The 25326-nt window shown below is 41.9% G+C and overlaps 1 protein-coding gene across 1 annotated transcript in view; it reads right to left on the bottom strand.

The window, feature by feature from the left end:
• The window catches only part of MOGAT1 (monoacylglycerol O-acyltransferase 1), a 41398-nt gene that overhangs the window by 9014 nt on the left and 7058 nt on the right, over positions 1-25326 (bottom strand). Inside the window, exons 2-5 of the mRNA XM_006134840.4 lie at positions 11339-11517; positions 10660-10864; positions 3678-3852; positions 307-506 (exon numbers count right to left, since the gene is read on the bottom strand). Of these exons, the coding sequence (XP_006134902.1) occupies positions 307-506; positions 3678-3852; positions 10660-10864; positions 11339-11517 (759 nt within the window). The remainder of the gene's footprint in view (positions 1-306; positions 507-3677; positions 3853-10659; positions 10865-11338; positions 11518-25326) is intronic.

Genomic DNA, 25326 nt, shown 5'->3' with positions numbered 1-25326 from the left:
ACACACCCAGCTGTGGCTGATGCAAAGTTCTTCTTCCTGTATCAATCTACTGTAATTGCTTATTGTGGTCCAGTTGGTATAAATTATTTATAAAGCCTTTTGCCTTTATTTCCTCCTCCCGCCAACGCAACAGGATAAAGACATTAGGAAAGACAAACATTTATTTCAAACCTCACTTGCTTGTGTTTAGATGCACAGCAGCCAGGTCTTTCTGGCAGAGCCCATTTGTAACAGAACACGACTACTGAATTTAACCACAAATCAGACATTTTAAGCATTCCTATAAAAATGACAGGAATCACTTACCAACCGTGTGAATAGGTTTCCGGTAAGGCATCAAGCCAAAACTGTACTGAAATATTCCTCTAGCATGAAACACTGGCAAGGCAAAACCCATAATCTTTTGCAGTCTTTCCTGTAAAGTTCTGAGCCATGATCCTCTGGGATTTTCAACTTGTTTGAATAGTTCATTTTCACCAAAAGAGAACACTGGGACCAAGTGAGCCCTGTAAAGTAAAGAGAGTAAATAATCACAGAGCACTCAACAAATCATGACGTGAAACTCACCTCAACAGCATAATGAGTCATATCAATCTATGCAGATAATTTAATTGATGCCTATAAAATTCAACAGTATCTGCATTAGGAATGTTAAGAGTGTAACCAACTAACTGTTTAGCTAATAAGCGGATGCTTCTCAGTTAATGGTGTCGGTTACACTCAGCACCTCCGAAGGAGACAGTTTTACTGTGGCAAGGCAGCAAAGTCTCTTCCCTGGGAACTCAGTGGATTAGAGCTGCCGGCTCCACTCCCAGGGAGGCTTCGCTGCAGGCTCTGCAGTATGAAGCTTATTTTTTAATGTTTATACTGCAGAGCCCGCACCGTGTAACCACTGAGATTTTTCAGTGGTTACATGGTTACCTTTTAACATCCCTAACTTGCATAATGTATTCAACTCTCAGCTGAAATGCTTCCTTGTGCCGCTGGAGGGAGGTACAATATTTAGTAAAAAACAAAACAAAACTACAACTCCCTCCTCCCGAGAAATCATAGTCATCTCCTGCCTCCTCCACAGTGTTCAAAGAATAGCAAATGGATGGGAAGGTTTCCAATAAAGAGAGTGAAATCCCATTCTTCTGATTTTATTGCAACTGCTAAAATCTTATTTGTGACAAAGAGCCGTTGGGTCTGGCCCATCAAATTCAATTGAGCTTGTTGTAGTTTCACAACACCTTTTATCTTACAAGTGCCATGAAATGGGGGCTGGATGCCTCCGTGTACAGAAACTTCTCATCAGTGGGGATCTCTGGCTTGAAAAAGATTGTATAACACCTGCAGAAACTTCCCAAAATCTACCACATCCTAAGCATTGGAATGGCAATGGTTCTGCTGTTGTCAGGGTGAACAGAGAAACCTGTATTGAAAGCCCTGGCTGGCTACTACAGGTGAGGTGTCAGTCTGATAAATTAATGTGGCTCTTAGAAAGAGCCAGGAACTGGGAGGAAAGGGAGGGTGGACTAATCCAAAGGTCCCCTGCTGGAGACGTCAGGGCTCTACCAAACCCATCCCTGGATGGGAGCAGAGAAGTCCTCCAAGAAGGCTAAAATCCTAGGCAATCACTATGTTTCCTAAGCATTATCATCTTATAAGATATTTGACAATCTGTATGGTGATGGCTGTTAAAATGGCACTATTGCAGCAAGATTAGTCAAGATGAAGATTTTAGAACTCAGAATGCATCAGCTGACTGTACTAATAAAAGTAATGAAAATGAATCCTCCTGAAGCAAGGATGCAGATGTCTGGTGTGTACAATGGATAATCATGAGTTGCTTATGTCAGTGTTTCTCAAAATGCTCTACAAAACCACTTGGAGAAACCTACTAACTCGCTGTGTTGGTGTGTTTACTGACCAGCACTGCGGCCACAGAGCCTTGCGGCTCCTATTGGCTCCAGTTTGCCACGTGCAGCCAAGGGGAGCTGCAGGAAGTGGCTTGGGCTGGACCACCACTTCCCACAGTGAGCTGCAGGAAGTGGCTGTGGTGCCGGTAAATAAACACACCGGCGCAGCCAGTTAGCAGGTTCCTCAAAGCGGTTTCATGGAGCACTTTGAGTAACACTGGTTTGTGTGAAATAAATATACCTGACTGTGGCTTAGGAGGCTTTGGGATACATAAGAAATACTATTCCCTACATCACTCCCCCTTGTCCCTTGAATGGAGTATGAATGGCCTAAAATTGAGAGGTAACTTTCTCAACAGTGACAGTTCTGCATCACACAGCTGCCCTGAAAGAAACATCCGAAGGCTCTATAAACAGAGTGGATTTCTAGGCTGCCAAGTCTTTGTTAGACCATTAGTGATGATGAAGAGTAAAACCTTGTGGTACAATGGCATTTCTCCACATGCCTTGTGAATATCCTCACTTTTGTTTTCATCTGAAAGACTTCCTGTGGAGGGTTGATACACTGAAATTAGTAACATAGCGCTTTGGTTGTGAAACTCAGGAGAATCTAGTTTACTCTCTGCTTGTGCTGTGTCCTTACGATATTTCTACTTTATATTCAACTTTTGCATGATCTTGAATCAACTGTCCTTGCCAGTAGACACATTAGAGGCAATGGAATTAATGAAGTGCTTAGGGAAACTGATCTCCTCTCACTGAAATCAATGGAAAGACTCCCCTTGATCTTCACAGCAGTTGGACAAGGGGAGCAGGATTTGGCTCCTTAGCAGTAGCTCTGTGCGTCAATTAAATAGTGATGTTTTGTGAGCTGCCTTGGCCAACTCCTCATTGTGAATGAGGACACAAAGCAGCACACAGAGCTGCTATTAGTTTAAATGGGAGCTTTATGCAGAGCAGGAGAATAAATCTTGACCTCTATTTCTGATAGTTTCTCCTAGTTAGACAAATTATTAATAGAATTACCATATAAACTTATGAAGGAGGCCTGAAATGCATCTATATGTTTGGCTTTTACCTTCCCCACTTTGTGGGTCATCTTTAAGAGAAAAGGGTGCCCTTCCCGCCCCCAGATTATGAGTCTGTTTCTACAAAGCACTTTAGCTCATGCTTAAATCCATTCCTATTCTTCAACTCAGTGGCAAGTGGTTATGTGCTTGGCTGAATGAGGGCCTAAGGGTTACCACATCTCTTCTCCTAAAATCTTGAGGAAATCAAGTCAAAGAGAAAAATACTCCTTGAAATCAGTAGTGTTCAGAAGTAGAGGAATGGTATGGTCAGCAGAACTTCCATGGGCCCGCCAGTAAACAGTTTGTCCGAGTGATTCAGCAACTCAACCTAAGGAACTGGAAAATGTTACTACATAAAGTTTCCCAATTTGTTTATTACCATAAACTTGGGAAACTTTATGTAGTAACATTTTCCAGTTCCTTAGGTTGAGTTGCTGAATCACTCGGACAAACTGTTTACTGGCAGGCCCATGGAAGTTCTGATATCTCCATCTATTGTTAAGTTATTTCTGTAAAAGGACTTTCACAATAGCTCCTGTATTATTTCTTAATTCTGCTTTAATCAAAATATCAGTTCTCAGTCTTATTTTAGACATCTGCATCCTATGGCAATGCATAAATAACCTTGTCAGATTCACCATTTAACACTGTGTATTTACACTGCAAGAAGTGCTGTGACAGCCAACAGTGTTAGTAGGAAACCTACCCATATTTCAAAGCCATTTTAATAAAACCTTTCCTCTTGAAGATACTCAAAGTTAAATTTCCAGGATGGGCATCCAATGACTCTTCTGCTCCTCCAATCACAATCACCGCAATGTTTCCACCCCTGTCATTGTTCAGCACATGAGACACACTCTTCTTAGAGGCTGACACCAGTCCTTAAAGATCAAATGTTGTTGACAGGGAATCAGTAAATCATTTGTACAATGAAGAGACACTACAAATAAATTTTAAATATATTTAATGGCTGAAGCTCAGGATGGAGTCAAGAGGCATGGGATTTGATCCTTGTTCTGCAACTGATTAATATTTGACACAGTCCTCTGTGCCTCTTTCTCCTTTGAACTGAATTTTATTTTCCTGTCACACTGGAACTTGGTGAGATTTTTAGAAAGGAGAGGTGCATGTAGTGTAAATACAAATCAGCCATTTCTCATCGCTATGATTCTAATAATACATTTCCTGATCAGACATAGGGATGTTAAATATCAGTTAATTGAATAGTCAAATAATTTCATGAATTCTTATTGGTTAGTCGACTACTCTATAGAACCCGGGGGTGGAGCTGGCAGCCAGTGCACTCCAGCCCCACTTCCAAGGAGCCCCCTGACACTCCTTGCTGCTACCTCTGTACTAGAGGCAGCAGTGTGGGGTGACAGGCGGAGCTGGTCTGCAAGGGGAGCAGATTTAAAAACCAGCTCCCCGCCGCCCCACACTGCTGTGCACAGGGTGGCAGCACCCCCTGTCCAGAAAGGGCATGTCTGCTCCCAGACTCAGCTAGAGCCAGAACTGAGCCGGGCTGACTGCCAGCCTAGCTCCTAATACACTTGAAATGCAGAGATGCAGCGGGGTAGGTCTTGGACCCATCGCAAGCCAGGACTGAGCCAGGTTGCTGACCAGCCTGCAAAAAAAATTGACTTGGGCGGGGGAGGGTGAAGGATGCATGTAGTCTATAGCATTAACCTATAAGCTTTTGCTTATCGGTGAAACAACTACACTATTACATCCCTAATCAGACAAGCCAGACCACAGAATCATGTGTCATCAGCTACAGTGGAGAGGATTGATGGGCTGAAGCTAAAGCCATGAAGGTGGGGGAGGGGTTTGCTTGGAAGCACATGCTTATAAATAGATGCACAGAGTTAGAGAATGGGTTTAACAGGAGGAGGGTGAATGCAGGGTTTGTTGCAACCAAAACTAGGACCCGTAGTGCTAGTACTGAAGTCAAAGGAATGACAATGTGAGAAAGAGCAGAATCAGCTCAATTAAACTACATGTTGAACCTTGCTAGTCTAGCACCCTTGGGACCTGATGGGTACCAAACCAGAGAATTTGCTGGACCATCAGAGGTCAATATTGTAGCAAGTGGGTCTCTTTCTTTTAATTTTGCTGAGGCAAATAAAGGGAACAATGCTTACAATGCTGCTTTATAATGTATGACTGAACTGATGCACCCTATATAAGCTTATGCCTAGCCAAGGCTCACCAGCTCTCTTCATAACGAAGTGTTAGTGTTGTTACACAATTATCCTGTATTGGCACTAGGAAATAAATAGATAAAGCATAAATACCGTGTTTACGCTTAGCAGCATTACCAACACATCCATTGCTTGCTGGGCTCTTAGAAGACATTTGGGGTAAATCAGAGACAAATAATAGCACAGAACATTGAGAGCCAGGACTGGCAGCTGTAAACAAACTTTACTAGACTGCAGGAAACTTGGCCATACCCAGGATAAGCGGACATCCAACTAACTAAAATCATGCTGAATCACAGATGCTGCCAGACCAGATAAGTTTAATCTGTACTTCCAATTAGCTCTTCCTTGAAGCACTCTTGGTCACGCCGCCTCCCAAGCCTGTGCTGCCCATGACTCTCTACATAACCACTTCCCTATCTTAAGCAGGTATTTCATCCTGCCTTCCTAATGCGAGAGCCAGGTCCATCACTGCAGCAGCCTGTGTTGACTGGCCAGCTGCTGCCTGGGTGGGCAGAGGGGTGTGGGATTGACCCCAGGACCCTGTGTCCTATTCCCTATCCCCTAGTCCACTCCAGAGACCACCACACCTCCCTACCTTCAGGTCATCCCCTCCCACACTCTGAACCCCTTAGCCCAAGACCAGAGCCTGCACTCCAACCAACAACCCCAGCCTGGTGAAAGTGAATGAGATTCGGGGAGGAAGGTATGGAATGAGCAGGGTGAGGCCTCAGAGAAGGGATGGAGCAGGGGCAGGGCCTCAGAGAATGGGGGGAAGGAAGTGGAGCAAGGGTATTTGGGTTTGAGGTAGATCTTACATTGCGCTTAAATTGAAAAAGTGATCAAGTGGTTAAAAAGGTTGGAGCCCACTGCACTAGACCATTTTGCCTTCCAGCTGTAAATTCATGAACTTAAATAAAATTACTCCTGTTTTACGCCATAGCAAGGGAAAAGCATTCCTTCCATTCTCTTGCTTTTATTATTATTTACTATTCATATTATGGTAACACCTCAGAACCCTAGTCATGGACCATTACCTCACTGTGCTAGGTGCTGTGCAGACACAGAATGAAAAAAAAGAGAGTTCCTACCACAAGGAGCTTGGAGTTTATAGTTCTATATTTATCAAAACTGTATGACAAACCCTTCAAACCCAGGTAAGTAATCAAGTCCTTCACTGGAAAGATGTTTACAGAGCAGGGCTACAAGGTTCTTGGGATGGGGCACAGGACACAGTATAATTGCTTAATAAACATTCCACATGCCTTTTTTCCCATATAACCAGCACTAAAGATTGGAGTAATACAACTCATGGGTAGAGCTAGGAAAATAATAGAGAAAACACAATCACCGTCAGAGAGGAAGGATAGTTCAGCGGTTAGCACCTTCTCTAGGACTTATGCTCAAGTACCTGCTCTGTCAGAGACTTCCTGTTTGACCTTAGCCTGCTCATTTTTAACCTTCTTGAGCTTCGGTGCTCCATCTGTAAAATGGGGATAAAAACACTGCCCTACCTCACAGGAGGATTTTGAGGAGAAATACTGTGCTAGCACTGACTGGAAAAATTCTGATTTAAAAAGTTTTTGTCAGAATTTGTCAGTTTATTGAGATCAAAACATTCTGCAGAGATAGTTTGATTTTGATGAAGTTCCTCTGAAATCAGGAAGAGCTGTGACAGAAATCTGTCTGTATTCTGCCAACCTGTCTCCATAGTAGTTAATGTGACAGGCTGATGAGGAACCCAGATTTCTATGGTACACGGCTCTGGGGAAGCCTACCCTGGCATTGGGATCCATCCCTTACTGAGGAAAATTTTGAAATTTTTGGTTTCCCCTCTGAATTAGAACAAACCCAAATTTAGAAATAGCAAATCTGAGGCAGATTACCTTTCTCTAATAAATAAATGCAGCTCTGAAAAATACATCAAAGATTCATAGAATCACAGAATACTAGGACTGGAAGGGACCTCAAGAGGTAATCGAGTCCAGTCCCCTGCCCTCATGGCAGGACCAAATACTGTCTAGACCATCTCTGATAGACATTTATCTAACCTACTCTCAAATATCTCCAGAGATGGGGATTCCACAACCTCCCTGGGCAATTTATTCCAGTGTTTGACTACCCTGACAGTTAGGAACTTTTTCCTAATGTCCAACCTAAACCTCCCTTGCTGCAGTTTAAGCCCATTGCTTCTTGTTCTATCCTCAGAGGCCAAGATGAACAAGTTTTCTCCCTCCTCCTTATGACATCCTTTTAGATACCTGAAAACGGCTATCACGTCCCCCCTCCGTCTTCTCTTTTCTAAACTAAACAAACCCAATTCTTTCAGCCTTCCTTCATCATAGGTCATATTCTCTAGACCTTTAATCATTCTTGTTTCTCTTCTCTGGACCCTCTCCAATTTCTCCACATCTTTCTTGAAATGCGGTGCCCAGAACTGGACACAATACTCCAACTGAGACCTAACTAGCGCAGAGTAGAGAGGAAGAATGACTTCTCGTATCTTGCTCACAACACACCTGTTAATGCATCCCAGAATCATGTTTGCTTTTTTTTGCAACAGCATCACACTGCTGACTCATATTCAGCTTGTGGTCCACTATAACCCCTTGATGCCTTTCTGCTGTACTCCTTCCTAGACAGTCGCTTCCCATTCTGTATGTGTGAAACTGATTGTTCCTTCCTAAGTGGAGCACTTTACATTTATCTTTAATTAACTTCATCCTGTTTACTTCAGACCATTTCTCCAATTTGTCCAGATCATTTTGAATTATGACTCTATCCTCCAGAGCAGTCGCAACCCCTCCCAGCTTGGTATCATCTGCAAACTTAATAAGCGTACTTTCTATGCCAATATCTAAATTGTCGATGAATATATTGAACAGAGCCAGTCCCAAAACAGACCCCTGCGGAATCCCACTAGCTATACCTTTCCAGCAGGATCGTGAACCATTAATAACTACTCTCTGAATACGGTTATCCAGCCAGTTATGCACCCACCTTATAGTAGCCACATCTAACTTGTATTTGCCTAGTTTATTGATAAGAATATCATGCGAGACCGTATCAAACGCCTTGACATGATTTATTCTTTACAAATCCATGCTGGCTGTTCCCTATCACCTTGCTACCTTCCAAGTGTTTACAGATGATTTTCTTAATTACTTGCTCCATTATCTTGCCTGGCACAGAAGTTAAACTAACTGTTCTATAGTTTCCTGGCTTGTTCTTATTTCCCTTTTTATAAATGGGCACTATATTTGCCCTTTTCCAGACTTCTGGAATCTCTCCTGTCTCCCATGATTTTCCAGAGATGATAGGTAGAGGCTCAGATACCTCCTCTATCAGCTCCTTGAGTATTCTAGGATGCATTTCATCAGGCCCTGGTGACTTGCAGGCATCTAACTTTTCTAGGTGATTTTTAACTTGTTCTTTTTTTATTTTATCTTCTAAACCTACCCCCTTCCCACTAGCATTCACTATGTTAGTCATTCCTTCAGACTTCTCAGTGAAGACCGAAACAAAGAAGTCATTAAGCATCTCTGCCATTTCCAACTTTCCTTTTACTGTTTCTCCCTCCTCACTGAGCAGTGGGCCTACCCTGTCCTTGGTCTTCCTCTTGCTTCTAATGTATTTATAAAAAGTCTTCTTGTTTCCCTTTATTCCCGTAGCTAGTTTGAGCTTATTTTGTGCCTTTGCCTTTCTAATCTTGCCCCTGCATTCCTGTGTTGTTTGCCTGTGTTGATTGTGAGACACTCAGATACTGTGATAATAGGCAGTCATCAAAGTACCTAACATAGACAGGATAGATAGTTTCTCCTTCAACAAAATTGATCCCACCATAAATAAAAGCTTTTTGCTTCCATTCTGTAATCCAATCCTCATGAATGGTGCCTTGTGCCCAGGGAGAGCTCCATTGATTTCAATCGGCAAAAAGGTCTGCCTGTACAGATCAGATTACTACAATGTGACTTTGTCACAGGCTGATTCACCCTTTAAGGAAAATTAGGCCCAGTCCAGCTTTGCCTACAAAAAAACACCTACATCCCAGTGGATCCTGACCATCCAAGGATCAAATAGCCTGGTCAGTTATTAGAGCTATGATGCTTTCAAAGACTGAGATTGCTCAGATAACGGGGAAACTGCAGTAGGATGTCTGAGGAAGAGTCCCTCTCAGGTTTATGGCTTGGAGGAGGAGACAGTCTTTTACAGTAGGCCCTGAAGTGTGGTGTATGAAGGCACGGACTCTGGCCGGTGCAAGCACGAAATCATTTTATTGCAAGATTACAACTACCTTTATACCCTTAAAAGTTTACAAACTGCTTTTTCCCAAACTGCTTTTTCCCCGTCACAAAAACAGCATCCTCAAAGGTCATTGACTTAGGCAGATGTTGTTATTGTTGGCTCAGGACTCTTGCCTGGTTTCGTCCTTGGGTCGCTCTGTCACGTGGCCAAAGCACTATACTTGCCGATTCTCTACATTGAAGCAGGAAAAACAGAGGAAAAGGGGGAAACCCCCAGGAACCTGTAGTCCCTGGCGAGCTGGGGGACTGTTCTTGCAATTGATATCTACCTAAATCATAAGTTTGAAGAAAAAGACTCTAGGTGCAGCAGTGAGTTCTTCCTGTACAGATGAGACAGGCCTACAGTACTTAATTATCAGTTTGTAAGGGAGATGCCCAATCAGCAACACTGACTTATGCATGCAGTCCTACTGACCATAATGGGGATTGCTTTGCATGACCAAACATTACTTATTTTAGTAAATGTCTAACCTGAACCTTGGGTAAACCAATGCAACTCGTTAAAGTAAAATGAAATTGGATCCACTTACAACTAGGGATGTAAGCGACTAGTCAACTATTCAATAAGCATAAGCTTATTGGATAATCGAGTAGTGACTTGACTAGTTGCTTCCTCACCTCCCAGGCTGCTTCTATCAGAGAGAAGCAGGAAGGGGAGGGGAGCAGGAGCCAGTGCTGGTGGGATCTGGCTTAAAAGCTGGCTCCTGCCACCACTGTCTCCATGGGGGGAGCGACAGGGGCGCAGCGGGGAAACGGCTCGAATGGGAATGAAGCAGTCCCCACCTGTGCCAGTTCCACTGAGGACGCTTTAGCCTTTGGAATGTACAAGAGCTCCCTTGGCAAAGCTCCCATGACTTCGGTAGTACAGAATGGGGCTGCATTACTGGAATGACAACTGCCATGTTATTGTATATTAAAATAATTCAGGAATTTCATTACAAGTCACTTTAAATGATGATTCACAATATCAGAGCTCATTAGAAGTACAATAAAGCCTTCTAGGGTGCTTTTGTTTGCTATAAACGGATTTTCTACAGGGCCAGTCCTGGTCTTATTGAAGTTAAATGGCAGCATTTTTCTTAGACTTCAATAGACAAAAGACAAGGCCCTATATCTTTATACAGCTCACTTGAAACAAATGCCATATCTGAAGCACTAACCAAGAGATCTTTGCTCCACCTACCAACACTCATGGCGTAATCTCTGAAGAAAGGGCATCCGAACCACAAGGGCAAGATGTGAAGATATGGGGTAAAACCAGGGAATAATTCTTTAAAACCTGTATGTTCTGTGCAAAAGTTTGCAAAGGCTCCAGCAACAAGAATGCCATGAGGGTGAAATCCAAATAGATAGTTATGGCTTGGCTCCAAATCGGATGTTTTTATGAGCTGAAAATAATATAAATGAAGTATGAGTTTAAAAACATGTTCATCACAGTAGTTCATAAACATAGGAAGAATGTTAGGAGCAAGGAGGCTGCTCATAATACAGTGCATAAATCACCGAAATTTCATTTCCTTTGAGCATCTTAGATCATTCTAAGTGACGTAAGTATAAAGAGCTCAGTTGTGTCTCAGATTAACAGGTAAGTAATCACTACAATATCTGAGTTTTTTTCTCCCATTTGAGGTTACTTAAAAGGTTCAGCTCAAAAGAACCAGTCCCCAACTATTGTCCCTGTCACTCACCCCAGATTTTCTTCACCTAAACTTGTTTTACAGAAGACAGGACAAATTCTCTCCTGGTATAACCCCGATGATTTCAGCAGGGTTATGCCAGGAATGAATCTGGATCAAAATGTTCACTATAAAAAGCCATCTTGATTTGCATTTTCACAAATCAGTGTGAAACATTTTACTCACGTGAACTGGAAAGTAATCCTTAAAGTACCTCCAAACAGTCCAATTTCTGATCCACTTTGATCTTCTCCCTCCAGTTTGAGGGGTCTCCCAATCAAAATAGAGCCACACTGCATAGAGGACAGGTAGCAACCAGTATTTTCCAAAAAACAAGGTGATAAAGATTCCACAGCAACATTGTGCTACAAGATACAAAAAGGAAACCGCAGTGAAGATTATCCATTGCTCTCTCATTATAAGAAAGACCTAGAGTCCTTGTACCCAGTTCTGTTTTAATTTATACCTGTGTAAAACCAGAGGAACTCCATCAAAGTTACACTGGTGGCTTTCTAGAGTAACTGCAAATTGAAGCTGGCCTATTTTCTATTATTTGAATCTCTGTCAGTGAACAGAGATTGTGCAGGGAAGCAAACATATTTGCTTGACTTATTTCTACCCCAGCATGTAGGTGAGGGATGGATCTTGTAAGGTCTTGAACCACTTTAGCTGTAAGAGCACTAAACAGAAGCTTGGGGAAAAGGTCTGAGCATTCCAGCACTTGGAAGGGAGCTAGCAGCAATACGGTCAAAGGAGTCTTGTTCACTTAAGTGTTGGGGGAAGTCTGGAGCAAGAGTGAGCAATGACTTCATATAGTCCAGTTGGTTATGAAATAGAGAAGGGCTGACCGAGAGGGAGGGTAACATGACAAGGAGTGAGTGGACGGGGCACTGAGCTAGGACTCAAGAGACTCGAATTCTATTTCCGGCTCTACTACAGATCTCCCGGCCGACCATCAGTAAATCTCAACATACTTTACAAAGGAGAGCTAGGTATAGTTACTGGAAGTGAAACCAATTTAGTAAGTCGACAGGCTTGCCACTGGGAGCAAGAAGCCAAACCAAACCAACATTTCTATGGAAACATGACAGCTGTCCTAACCCAGCCACTTTCAGAATAAGGGACACTCAAATTAATGAGAAAACAATTGCTGTAGATAGGAAGCATGCTGAAACCATTTCCTTAGTTTACTGAATCATATGTACTTATAATACAGTATTAGCCAGGATATGCTAGCGTTAAGCCAACCCCTAAAATTTTTACTCAGGAAAAATTCCCAAAGACGTGACTGGGAATTCTTCCTGGATAGGCACTGCAGTATTGTCCCTGTATTAAGAAGTTCTGCTGTAAATCGGATTGTGATGTACACTACAAAGCTAGTTAAAATTAAATTTTGGGCCACATACTACCCTCTACTACAGAGATCAGCAACCTTTCCGAAGTAGTGCACCAAGATTTAACCCTCCTGCCCTGGGCCATGCCACTCTCCCAGGAGAGAGGAGGAGTTCTCACCACCGCGCGCCCCACGGACCACCTGGGTCAATGCAAACTTTTCCATGGACTACCAGTTGCTAATGGAAACTCACTGTTAATTACATAATTAAGCCCAAGCCATTTTGCTAGTGCTGCAGCTGGGGAGAATGGTTTAATTTAAATTATTCAACAGATTAAGCATTTTAACTTTCTCATCTTAGTTTATCAAACTTCATTTTAAATAAAGTAAAATAGTATGTCCAACACAAAAGGTTTCAATATTTTCTTTCTATATGGCAGAGATGGGGAACCTTGGGTTGGGGATCACTGACACACAGAAAAATCATTTGGAGACCACACAAGTGAGAAGCAAAAAAACTGCTCCAAAAAGCCCCAACCCTCACTGATGTGGCCCCCGACTGAGACACCTCACTCTTCTGGCACTCCAGCCCCCATGAGGTGAGAGGAAGGGACAAGGAGGACTAAGGTTCAGGGCTTCCTATAGGCCAGATTTACTCTTCTGGGGTTCCAGGGTTAGTGGATTTTGTAACACCCCCCAGGCTTTGGGATGGGGACAAAAATGAGGGGTTCAATGTGCGGGACAAGGTTGCCAGTGAGTGGGACAGGGATGCAGGACAGGGTGAGAGAGGCAGGGTCTGGAAGGGAGTTTGGTGGCAGAAGAGTATGTGGGGTGGGAGTACAAAAGGGAGTTTGGGAGCAGAAAGGGGTTTTGGGAGAGTAACGCAGAAAAGGTGATAGGATGAGAATGCAGCTAAATAGATAGTTGGGGAGGGAGGCAAAGAAGTGGGGAGTAAAGGAAAGTGCAGATTCTGCAAAGTAAAATTATATCCCACTCACATCTTCCCTATACTCCAGCCTCGCTGCCCTCAGCCGGATCTACTGCCCCAGTGCAACCCCTGCCCCCTGCCATCCTGCCCCCACAGCCTGATCCCCTACATCACTCCATGCCCCTCAGTGCAACCTCTGTCCCTCCCATCCTGCTCTCACATCTTTCTTCACTCCCTCTCCTTCCCCCACATACCTGCGTGTTCCTCCCCCCTCCCCCCAGTGCACTCACCGGCAGGGCGGAAGCGCTGGGGCGAGAATAGGCAGGACACAGTCTCTTCCCTATCCGGACCAGCCCTTTGCCAGGGGCTCCGGGGCTGGGGCAGGCTCCAGCCCAGCCAAGCGCAAAGGAGCTCCCTGACTGCGCACACACCAGCAGCTCGGGCCCTAGCATGCCACGTGTGTCAGCTGCCCAGCCCCAGCTCTGTGGAGCAGGCCCAACCTCAACCCCTCCCAAAGCAGGAGGCAGAACCTGTAGCCGGGAGGGAAAGGGAGGTTAACCCCTTAGGTCCTGGAAGCTGCACGCCCAGGCTGGTCGGGGCAGCCCCAGGGACATGCGCATGACTCTCCTAGCTGCCCCCTCCCAGCAGGAAGCCGGAGCTAGTGTTCCAGCCTGCAGCTGTACAGCTGAGGCTGGAGCCGTAACACGAGCTCCTGGCTATATGGGGGGAGCGGGGCTGAGCGCCCACCCTGTGTGCCATGGGATTGGCTCACATGCCCCTTGTGGCGTCCGTGCTGGGGGCTGCGGACCCCTGCTCTACTATATGGCATAGAGTGCAGCAAAATGTGAGAGAAATGCAGAATACTCAACAAGACTTAGGCACTGCATATAGATATCAGAGGGTAGAAATTGCTACATTTGGACTGGAAACAGTGTTCCCTGTAAACTGAGTGTTTAAGCAGCCATGCAGGAGAGATTCAAATGCCATCCAGATGATTAGCAGAGCGCCCACAGAGCCCACAGCCAGGAACAGAATACATTTTATTATGTGCACTGAGTCACGTGCGGATTCGCACCATCATTTGAATTCTATTGTGCCTGATTCTGTGATTGTGCCATACCCAGCTCTTTAGACTTGTAATTAACTAGAATCCAGTAATAATCAATACCACTAAAGAATTGGGCAACACCCTGGCATACCAAACAAGTCCAATGCTCAGATTTCCCTCTTACATTGTGGAATGGCCTTTTATATGAACTAGTGGTTCTCGTGACTTTTCATACAAATGCCTACTACTTTTGTCTATATCTAACTTCCTCACCCTAACGCTGGGGGTCTTTATCCTACAGGTTAGAATTTTAATAATTTTAACTTACATACTTCAGTTCATCCCTAAGGCAAGTTAATTGTTAAGCATCTGCCAACATTTCTATCCTAAAATATCCAAGCCTAGTATCAGTTTAGTGCTCTTGCAGTTACCTGGTATTGTTTTGTATTAACCCTCCCACAAAGCACAATGTTTCCAGTTCCCCAAAGCAGAATAGTTACTGTTCTCCAAAACACAGGACTGCCACTCACTTATGATAAGCTTCAAAGCCTTATGTTAACTGCTTAATCTAATGCTTTGCATGATATAGGTCTATCCTAAGGCTGTCAGTTAATTGCAGTTAACTCACATGATTAATAAAAAAATAAATTGCAATTAAAAAATTAATCACAATGAATTTCATCATACTAAACTGAAATTAAATATTTGTGGATGTTTTTCTACATTTTCAATATTGATTTTATGTACAACTTAAAATATAAAGTGTACAGTGCTCACTTTATTATAAATATATCCACTGTCAAAATGACAAACAAAAATAGTATTTGTCCATACATGTACTGAAGTGCAATCCCTTTACTTTGAACATGAAACTTACAAATGTAGGAGGTTTTTTTGGTTATATAACGACACTCATAACCAAAACAGTGTAAAACTTTAGTGCTACAAGTCCATTCCGTTCTATTTCTTGTTCTGCCAATATCTAAGGCGGGAAATATTGCTGCCTGCTTCTTATTTACAATGTCATCTTAAAATGAGAACAGAGTTTCACATGGCATTTTTGTAGCCTGCACTGAAATGTATTTGCTACCAGATATGCTAAACATTCATATGCCCAGTCAGTCACCATTCCAGAAGATAGGACATGCTGCCATGCTGATGAGGCTCTTTAAAAAAATAATGCATTAATTACATTTATGACTGAACTCTTAAAGGCCGAATTGTATGCTACTGCCTGTATTTTTCCTGCATTCTGAAATATATTTCATGTTATAGCAGTCTTGGATGATGACCCAGCACATGTTCATTTCAAAATTGCTTTTACTGCAGCTTTGACAATGTGAGATTTTACTGCAGATCACACAAATGTGAGATTTCTAAAGATAGCTACAGCATTCAATCAAGGTTTAAGACCCTGAAGTGCCATCCAAAATCTAGGAGGGACAAGGTTTGGAGCATGCTTTCAACAGTCTTAAAAGAGTGACACTCTGATGCAAAATCTATAGAACCCAAACCACCAATGAAGAGAATCAGCCTTCTGCAGGAGACATCTGACTCAAAAGATGAAAATGAACATGCATCAATCTGCACTACTTTGGATCTTTAAAGCAGAACCCAGCAGCAGTATAGACACATGTCCTCTGGAATGGTTGTTGAAGCATGAAGGGACATATGAATCTTTAGTATATCTGGCAGGTAAATATTTTGCAATGCCAGCTACAACAGTGTCATTCAAGCACCTGTTCTCACTTTCAGGTGACATTGAAAACAAGAAGGAGGCAGTATTATCACCTACAAATTATAACCAAAATGGTTTGCTTCAGTGATTGGCTGAACAAGGAATAGGACTGAGTGGACATGTAAACTTTAAATTTTTATATTTTTTTTAATGCAGGCTTTTATTCTGCATAATTTTCTATTTGTAAGTTCACCTTTCATGATAAAGAGATTGCACTACTGTACTTGTATGCAATGAATTGAAAAACACATTTTTGCTCTTTACCATGCAAATATTTGTAATAAAAATAAATATAAAGTGAGCACTAAACACTTTGTATTTTGTTGTAATTCAAATAAGTATTATTTGAAAATGTAGAAAATATCGAAAAATATTTAAAATAAATGGTATTGTATTACTATTTAACAGCACAATTATTATTTTTTAATCGCTTGATAGCTCTAGTCTATAGATTTCTTGAGTTACTTATAAGTAAAATGCTTTTATACTAGCTCTATGGCTATAGTAAGATCCCTGGAAAACAACATACTTCAGTGGACTTTGGACCTAAGACAATGAATACGCTCTCACTGAGTTTAGTGGATTTGGAATCAAGCTCACAGACAGCAACTTTCATCCATGACAATTCTAAAGCACTTTATAGAAAGAAATGCAACCACTTGTGAGGTGGAATGCAGGGGTTTTTCTGAACCAGCAACATTATGCAACAAGGAATGCAGATACTTTTAGGAAACGGTGTGAAGAATAACTTTGTCATCTGAAATGACAGGCGAATTTCTAGATACTGTGATCACAGTTAGAGTTTGGCCAAACAACACTGGTACTTTTGCAAAAGTATCAGGGGGTCTAAATTACCACAAGTGGATGAGATTCTAGCTTTAGTTCTTATCCAAAGGGTGATAAGCAGAAATATTTCCCAGTGTTGTTCCTAACAGAATTCTTGCCATGGTAATGACTCAGTGCAGTAGCATAAGATTTAATAGAGGAGTAACCTTTCACATTGTTGGCAAGGTACTCTATATCAACTGTATGAAGGTTAAACAGAAAAGTATGAGTAATATCATGTAAGACTACTCACCACTTTGAAAAGGATCACACCCTATGGAGATCAGCAAGCTTACTACTTTGCATTTTCTAAAGCAAGGTCCAATCCTGCAAAGTGCAGAGCACTTTTAAAGATACTGAGCACCTCTCCTCCTGTGAATGGCATTAAATAGTGGGCCCTCCCAATGGGAGTTGAGAGTATGGTCAACACCTGTCATGCTGCACTAGACCCTCCCCCCCCCCCGCGTGTTTTTATTATAATGTTTTGTGTATTTGTAGTGAGATAGAGAACACAAATGCCATCAGATCACACCTGCTACTTTCCATGCTCTTAAAAAAAGGAATAAGGGATCTTTCGGAAAAGGCTTTATTTTCCGAAGGATCCCCGTCTAGACTGGCGCTTTTTTCCGGCAAAGCTCCGAGCCGGAAAAAAGCAGCAGCCATGTTTATGCAAATGAAGTGGGGGGGATTTAAATCCCCGCTTCATTTGCAATTGCGATGTGTCTAATTTGCATCCCTTTTACGGAAAAGGTATGCAGTCTAGACACAGCCAGAGTGCATCTACACAGCACCCTAAACTCGAAATAAGATACACAATTTGCACTACACATCTATTTCAAAATAATGTGCTATTTTGGGCCATCTCTTATCTCTCGTGCAACGAGGTTTACCAGGATAGTAAAATAGCACACCCGTTATTTCAAAACATATTTCAAATAACAGGCTGCTTGTGTAGACATGTGGTAGCCATTTCTGGATACTTTCCGTATCCCGAAATAGCCGTGAAGTGTAGATGTAACCTAAGGAAGTTGTACCACTGTAACTATACCTATAGCAAAAGTTGTACCACATGGACAAGTAGCTAAGCCTTCAGATACAAATGATTTGAAGTATAATATACAACTCTAGATTACTGCAAAATTGGCTCCAGATCTTAATCAAGAACCTTTTCCATTGATATAAATAACAATAGCTAGAGGTACAACACTGTAGACATTATAGTCCCAATTCGGGAAGCACTTTAGTACATGGTTACATACCCATCCTGCATAGTGATGCTTTCCTGAGTTGCCACTTAAAAATTGCCAAGCTAGTGAGCAAAAGAAAAAAAAACAATATAAGACAATAAAATGTTGTGAACAGTTGGTAAAAAAAAAAATTTTTGCCATAGCAAATTACACTATTTGCCAGTTAAAGAAATTACTGTTCCACCAGCCATAGCCAGCACCTTGGCAAATCTTTCATCACTTTCTGTCCTTTTATGGAAATCAGAGCCACAACACTGGGTTCTGTTTCCAGCTAAATCCAATTAGTGTAGTGTTTCATTCTACACACTCTGCACACACAGGACTTTGCTAAGAGGAGGTTTAGTTTGTGCTAGTGTATTTATTATCTCATGATCATTAAAGTAACACTGAAGCCACAGCTTTTATTACATTGCCTGCTTTTGTATTATTTAATATTTATATTAACAATTAGAATCAGGATGTCATTGTGTTAGGCCAGCGGTTTTCAACATGTAATCTGTGGCTCCCTGGTGGTGGTGGTGGGGCTATGCAAACTATGTGTAAGGAGCCCACAAAAAGTGACTATGAAAATAAAGTTTAACTCCCGGAAAAGGCTTTCAATTTTTCAGTCAAGAGTATGTGTATACCCCTACCTACAGGTCAAAACCCAGAAGGACTGGCCTTCCCTTAGAAGCCCACAAGTCAGTGTCCTTTCTCACACCATGTGAAAGCACATTTAACATTTATAGTTGAATTCTGTTCAGTTTTCAGTCTAACACTTCTTTGGTTGGAGTATGTGGAACACAGGTTGAATTTCCAGAAGGATCCTCATCTCCATTTGAAATGTTTAGGGGTCTACAAATGAAAAAGGCTGAAAACCACTGTGCTAGCTGCTGTGAAAACAGAGGTGTGGCGACTAGCTGCATCAGTCCCCATATAAATCACTATTTGGTATTCTACCAGATTTGACAAGAAATATCTAAGGTTGCCAGGTGTCCGGTTTTCGCCAACAGTTCAGAATTTTGGCCTTCCATCCAGTAAAAAAAAAAAAAAAACAGAGAATACCGGACATGTAAAATGTCCGGTGTTTTCTGTTTTCCTCGGATGGATGGCCAGTGTCATCTGCGAGGGCCAGGGGAGCGAGAAGCATGGTAATTTAAAGTTGAAACGGCCTTTTTTTCCTCAAAAAGATGGTCGGTGGTGTCTGCGTGGGCAGGGGGAGCAAGGAGCACGGTAATTTAAAGGCACAGCATCCTCTTTTTTTTGCTTAACAAGTTTGGTTTCCTTTTTTTGTTTTATTTCTCAATCAATTTTTCCATGCCTGTTCGGGATTTTTTGTGAAAGTATCTGGCAACCCTAGAAATATCCCACACAGAGCAGTTACTTCCTGGCTCCTGAACCAGTAAGGCGCAGCATGCCATGGCTACACTCACTCAATGCCTCTCACCTGCAGACTTAGAGCCCGTTGCACTGTTTTGTTGTTGTTGCTCCTTAAAATACCCCCGCTGCATAGATTGAGGACTCCCAATAAATTGCATAGTTTTGTTATACACAGCAGTTTCCATTGTCCCTGTGGGCACCTGATACACAGAAGTTGGCAATGAAGAAATAAGAATTTAACTGCTGACGTAACACACTAGGGTTTTTTGTTTATCTTCAGTTCTTTCAGTGCTCTTCTTCCACAATATGGATCAAAGAGGAGGGGAAACAACCACTATTGCACCTTCAGAACAGCTCTAAAAACCAAATTCAACAAATATTATGTACTGTGATTAACTTCTTTTTATTTCAAGGGAAAAATTTAATTTCCCTTCTTCCTAGTCATTAACAGGAAGGCTTCCCAGCAGCCTGATGCAAACTAACTTGCTATCTTTAACAGATCTGCAGTATTATACATCACTCTCCTCAGCATACCTGTAGTCTTCAAGTGCATGAGATAAACATTATGTAAGCTATCTCCGTTTAACCAGTTAACTAATTAAACAGTACTTTACATTCCTAATTGTGTACTGGAGTGGACCTATAAGCAATATATTGGATGGGGAGTTATGTATGTCACATACATAACTAGGGGGTTTCCCATCGAGAGGATGTGGAATTTCAGCAACAGCTAAACACATTTCAGTAAAGTTTTTTGTAAAGTGTCCAAGCCTAAAAACAAAGGACTTGTCAGGCCAACATCTTTCAGAAGCACTAATATTTCATTTCTGTTTGTAAGATTAAAGAGAAAAATCGCACACACACACACACAAAATCTGACTCCAACACTTACTTGCTCACCCCGTGACCAGTGGGACTCAAAAGTTTATGGATTCCATGTTTCAACAGGACTTGTTACATTTGAGGCATAAATGATTTTTTAGTTCATTGTTCATAGAAATAAGGTTAGATTTCTTATCAAAATATTGTTTCAACTCTTTTTGGTTTAATACTTAAAAGTGCACATAATTAATATATTGCAAAACTGCATGAAATGAATTATTACAGGAACACTATCAATTTTTAAATCACATTTCTGTCTGAAGTCTGCCTTTTTTTTTAAATTAAAGTATTATTAATGAATATAACAGAAACAGCCAAGAGAAAAAAGACTTTGCCTGTGTTTTTCAGTTTTAATTTTGAGGATTAGACAAAACTCTTGGTTAAACTAACTGTACACAGGGACTGCAGTGAGCCAGGGCCAGAGCAGCCCGTTGCCTATTAACTGTTCTGGGCAGTTTTTACATCCTTAGTTTTAGTACAGTCATAAGAACGGCCATACTGGGTCAGACCAAAGGTCCATCTAGCTCAGTTTCCTGTCTTCTGACAGTGGCCAATGCCAGATATCCCAGAGGGAGTGAACAAAAACATAGAATCATCAAGTGAAACCTCTCATCATCCATTTCCAGCCCCTGACCAATAGAGACTAGGGACACGATTCCTACCCTTTCTAGCTAATAAGTATTGATGGACCTAACCTCCATGAATGTATCTAGTTCTTTTTTGAACCCTGTTCAAGTCCTGGTCCTCACAACATCCTCTGGCATCCTGGCCACAGATTGTCTATGTGCTACATGAAAAAACTTCCTTTTGTTTTAACCTGCTCCCAATTAATTTCATTTGGTGATCCCCCCCTAGTTCTTATGTTATGGGAAAAAATAAATAACTTTTCTTTATTCACGTTCTCCATACCGGTGATTTTATAGACTTTTATCATATTCCCCTAAGTTTCCTCTTTCCTACACTGAAAAGTCCCAGTCTTTTTAATCTCTCTTCATATGACACCAGTTCCAAAGCTCTGATAATTTTTGTTGCCTTTTTCTGAACCTTTTCAAATGCCAAGATATCTTTTTGGAGACGAGACAACCACATCTGTACACAGTATTCAAGATATGAGCATACCATGGATTTATATAGAGGCTATAAAATATTCTGTCTTATTCTCTATCCCTTTTTAAATTATTTCTACCATTCTGTTTGCTTTTTTGACTGCCGCTGCACATTGAGTGGATGTTTTCAGGGAATTAACCTCAATGACTCCAAGGTCTCTCTCTTGAGTAGTTATAGCTAAATTAATCCCCATCATTTTGTATGTGTTGTTGGGATTATTTTTTCCAATGTGCATTACTTTACGTTTATCAACATTAAATTACATTTGCCATTATGATGCCCAATCACTTATTTGGGAGATCTTTTTGAAGCTCTTCAAAGTCTGCTTTGTTCTTAACTATCTTGAGCAGTTTAGTATCATCGGCAAATTTTACCACCTCACTGTTTACCTCTTTCTCTAGATCATTTATAAATTGATTGAATAGGATTGGTCCCAGAACAGACCCTCGGGGAACCCCACTAGTTACCTCTCTCCACTCTGAAAACTGACCATTTATTTCTATCCTTTAGAATCATAGAACTGGAAGAGATCTCAGGAGGTCATCAAGTCCAGCCCTCTACCCAAAGCAGGACCAATCCCAACTAAATCAACCAAGCCAGAGCTTTGTCAAGCTGAGACTTAAAAACCTCTAGGGATGGAGATTCCACCACCTCCCTAGGTAACCCATTCCAGTGCTTCACCACCCTCTTAGTGAAAAAGTTTCTCTTAATATCCAACCTAGACCTCCCCCACTGTAACTTCAGATCATTGCTCCTCAATCTGCCATACATCACCACTCCAACCTCTTTGGAACCTTTCTCCATCCTCTTTGGAACCTCCCTTCAGGAAGTTGAAGGCTGCTATCAAATCCCCCCTCACTCTTCTCTTCTGCAGACTAAACAAACCCAAATTATTTTGCTCGCCCTCTGCTGGACCCTCTCCAATGCGTCCGCATCCTTTCTATAGTGGGGGCCACAGAACTGGACACAATACTCCAGATGTGGCCTCATCAAAGCCAAATAAAGGGGCATAATTACTTCTCTGGATCTGCTGGCAATGCACCCTAATATGCCATTAGCCTTCTTGGCTACAAGAGCACACTGTTGACTCATATCATATCCAGCTTCCCATCCACTGTAATCCTCAGGTCCTTTTCTGCAGAACTGCTACTTAGCCAGTTGGTCCCCAGCCTGTAACAATGCTTGGGATTCTTCCATCCCAAGTGCAGGACTCTACACTTGTCCTTGTTGAACTTCATCAGATTTCTTTTGGCCCAATCATCTCATCTGTCCAGGTCACTCTGGACCTTCTCCCTGCCCTCCAGCATATCTACCTCTCCCCCTAGCTTAGTGTCATCTGCAAACTTGCTGAGGGTGTAATCCATCCCCTCATCTAGCTCATTAATAAAGATGTTGAACAAAACTGGTCCTAGAACAAATCTTTGAGACACTTTGCTAGAAACTGACCGTCAACCTGACATTGAGCCGTTGATCGCTACCCATTGGGCCCGACAGTCTAGACAGCATTCTATCCATCTTACAGTCCATTTATCCAATCCATACTCCCTTAACTTTGGGAGAATATTGTGGGAGACCATATCAAAAGCTTTGCTGAAATTAAGGTATATCACATCCAATGACTTTCCCATACCCACAGAGCCAGTTACCTCATCATAGAAGCTAATCAGTTTGGTCAGGCAGGACTTGCCCTTGATGAATCTATGTTGACTATTCCTGATCACTTTCCCCTCTTCCAAGTGCTTCAAAATGGATACCTTGAGGACTCCTCCATGATTTTTCTGGGGACTTAGGTAAGGCTGACTGGTCTGGATCATCCTCCTTCCCTTTTTTAAAGATGGGCCCTACATTTGCCTTTTTCCAGTCATCCGGGATCTCTCCCGATCTCCATGAGTTTTCAAAAATAATGGCCAAAGGCTCCGCAATGACATTTGCCAACTCCCTCAGTACCCTCAGATGCATTAAATCTGGGCCCATGGATTTGTGTATGTTTAGCTTTTCTAAATAGTTCCTAACTTGTTTTTTCCTCACCCTGTGCTATCCACCTCGTTCCCATACTGCGTTGCTTTAGTTTGGGAGCTGACCTTGTCTGTGAAGACAGGGGCAAAGAAAGCATTGAGTACTTCAGCTTTTCCCACATCATCTGTCACTAGGTTACCTCCCTCATCCAGCAAGGACCCCACACTCTCTCTGATCACCCTCTCATTGCTAACATGCTTGTAGAAACCTTTCTTGTTACCCTTCACATCCCTTGTTAGCTGCAATTCCAATTGCGCTTTCGCCTTCCTGATAACTCCCCTGCATTCTCGAATAATATATTTATACTCCTCACTAGTCATCTGTCCAAGTTTCCACTTCTTGTAAGCTTCCTTTTTGTGTTTAAGTTCACCAAGGATGTCCCTGGTAAGCCAATCTAGTCGCCTTCCATATTTGCTTTTCTTGCTGCGCATCTGGATGGTTTCTTCCTATTCCTTAATAAGGCTTCTTTAAAATACTGCCACCTCTCCTGGACTCCTTTTCCCTTCATGTAAGTATCCCAGGGAATCCTGCCCACCAGTTCTCTGAGGGAGTCAAAGTCCGCTTTTCTGAAGTCCAGGGTGTGTATTTTGCTACTCTCCTTTCTTCCTTTGGTCAGGATCTCAAAATCTATCATCTCATGATCACTGCTTCCCAGGTTGTCACACACCTCTACTTCCCCAACTAGTTCCTCCCTGTTTATGAGCAGCAGGTCAAGCTGCACATGAACCCTGGTCGGTTCCTGCAGTACTTGTATCAAGAAGTTATCCCCAACATTCTCCAAAAACTTCCTGTCTTTTAACCAGTTATCAATCCATAAGAGGACCTTTCCTCTTATCCCATGACAACTAACTTTACTTAAGAGCCTTTGGATCAAAGGCTTTCTGGACATCTAAGTACACTAGATCCAATGGATCCTGCTTGTCCAAAGGCTTGTTGACCCCGTCAAAGAACTCTAGTAGATTAATAAGGCATGACTTCCTTTTACAGAATCCATGTTGACTTTTCCTCAACAAATTATGTTTATCTATGTATTTGACAATTCTGTTCTTTACTATAGTTTCAACCAATTTGCCAATTTCGGTACTTATGTTCGATTTACTGATCTGTAATTGCCAGGGTTACCTCTAGAGCCTTTTTAAAATATTGATGTCACGTTAGCTAGCTTCCAGTCATTAGATAAAGAAGCTGATTTAAGGGATAGGTTACAAACCACAGTTAATAGTTCTGCTATTTCACATTCGGGTTCTTTCAGAACGCTTGGGTGAATGCCATCTGATCCCAGTGACTTGTTACTGTTAAATTTATCAATTTGTTCCAAAATCTCCTCTAATGACACCTCAATATGGGACAATTCCACAGAATAGTCACCTAAAAAGAATGCTTAGGTTTTGGGAATTTCCCTAACATTTTCAGCTGTGAAGACGGAAGCAAAGAATTTGTTTAGTTTCTCCTCAATGACCATATAGTCTTTGAGTGCTCCTTTAGCATATCAATAATGCAGGGGCCCCACTGGTTGTTTAGAAGGCTTCCTACTTCTGGTGTATGTAAAAAATATTTTGCTAGTTCTTTTGGGGGGGTTGGCTAGTTGTTCTTCAAACTCCTTTTTGTCTTTCCTTATTATATTTTTTACATATCCTTCGACAGAGTTTAGGATTTAACTTCCATTTTTTCTCTCCACTTTTTATCTCCTT

The sequence above is a fragment of the Pelodiscus sinensis genome, chromosome 10 (genome assembly GCF_049634645.1).
Source record: "Pelodiscus sinensis isolate JC-2024 chromosome 10, ASM4963464v1, whole genome shotgun sequence".
Classification (NCBI taxonomy): domain Eukaryota; kingdom Metazoa; phylum Chordata; order Testudines; family Trionychidae; genus Pelodiscus; species Pelodiscus sinensis.
Note: the sequence above shows the minus strand (reverse complement) of the source record. Positions and strands in the feature narration are given on the sequence as shown.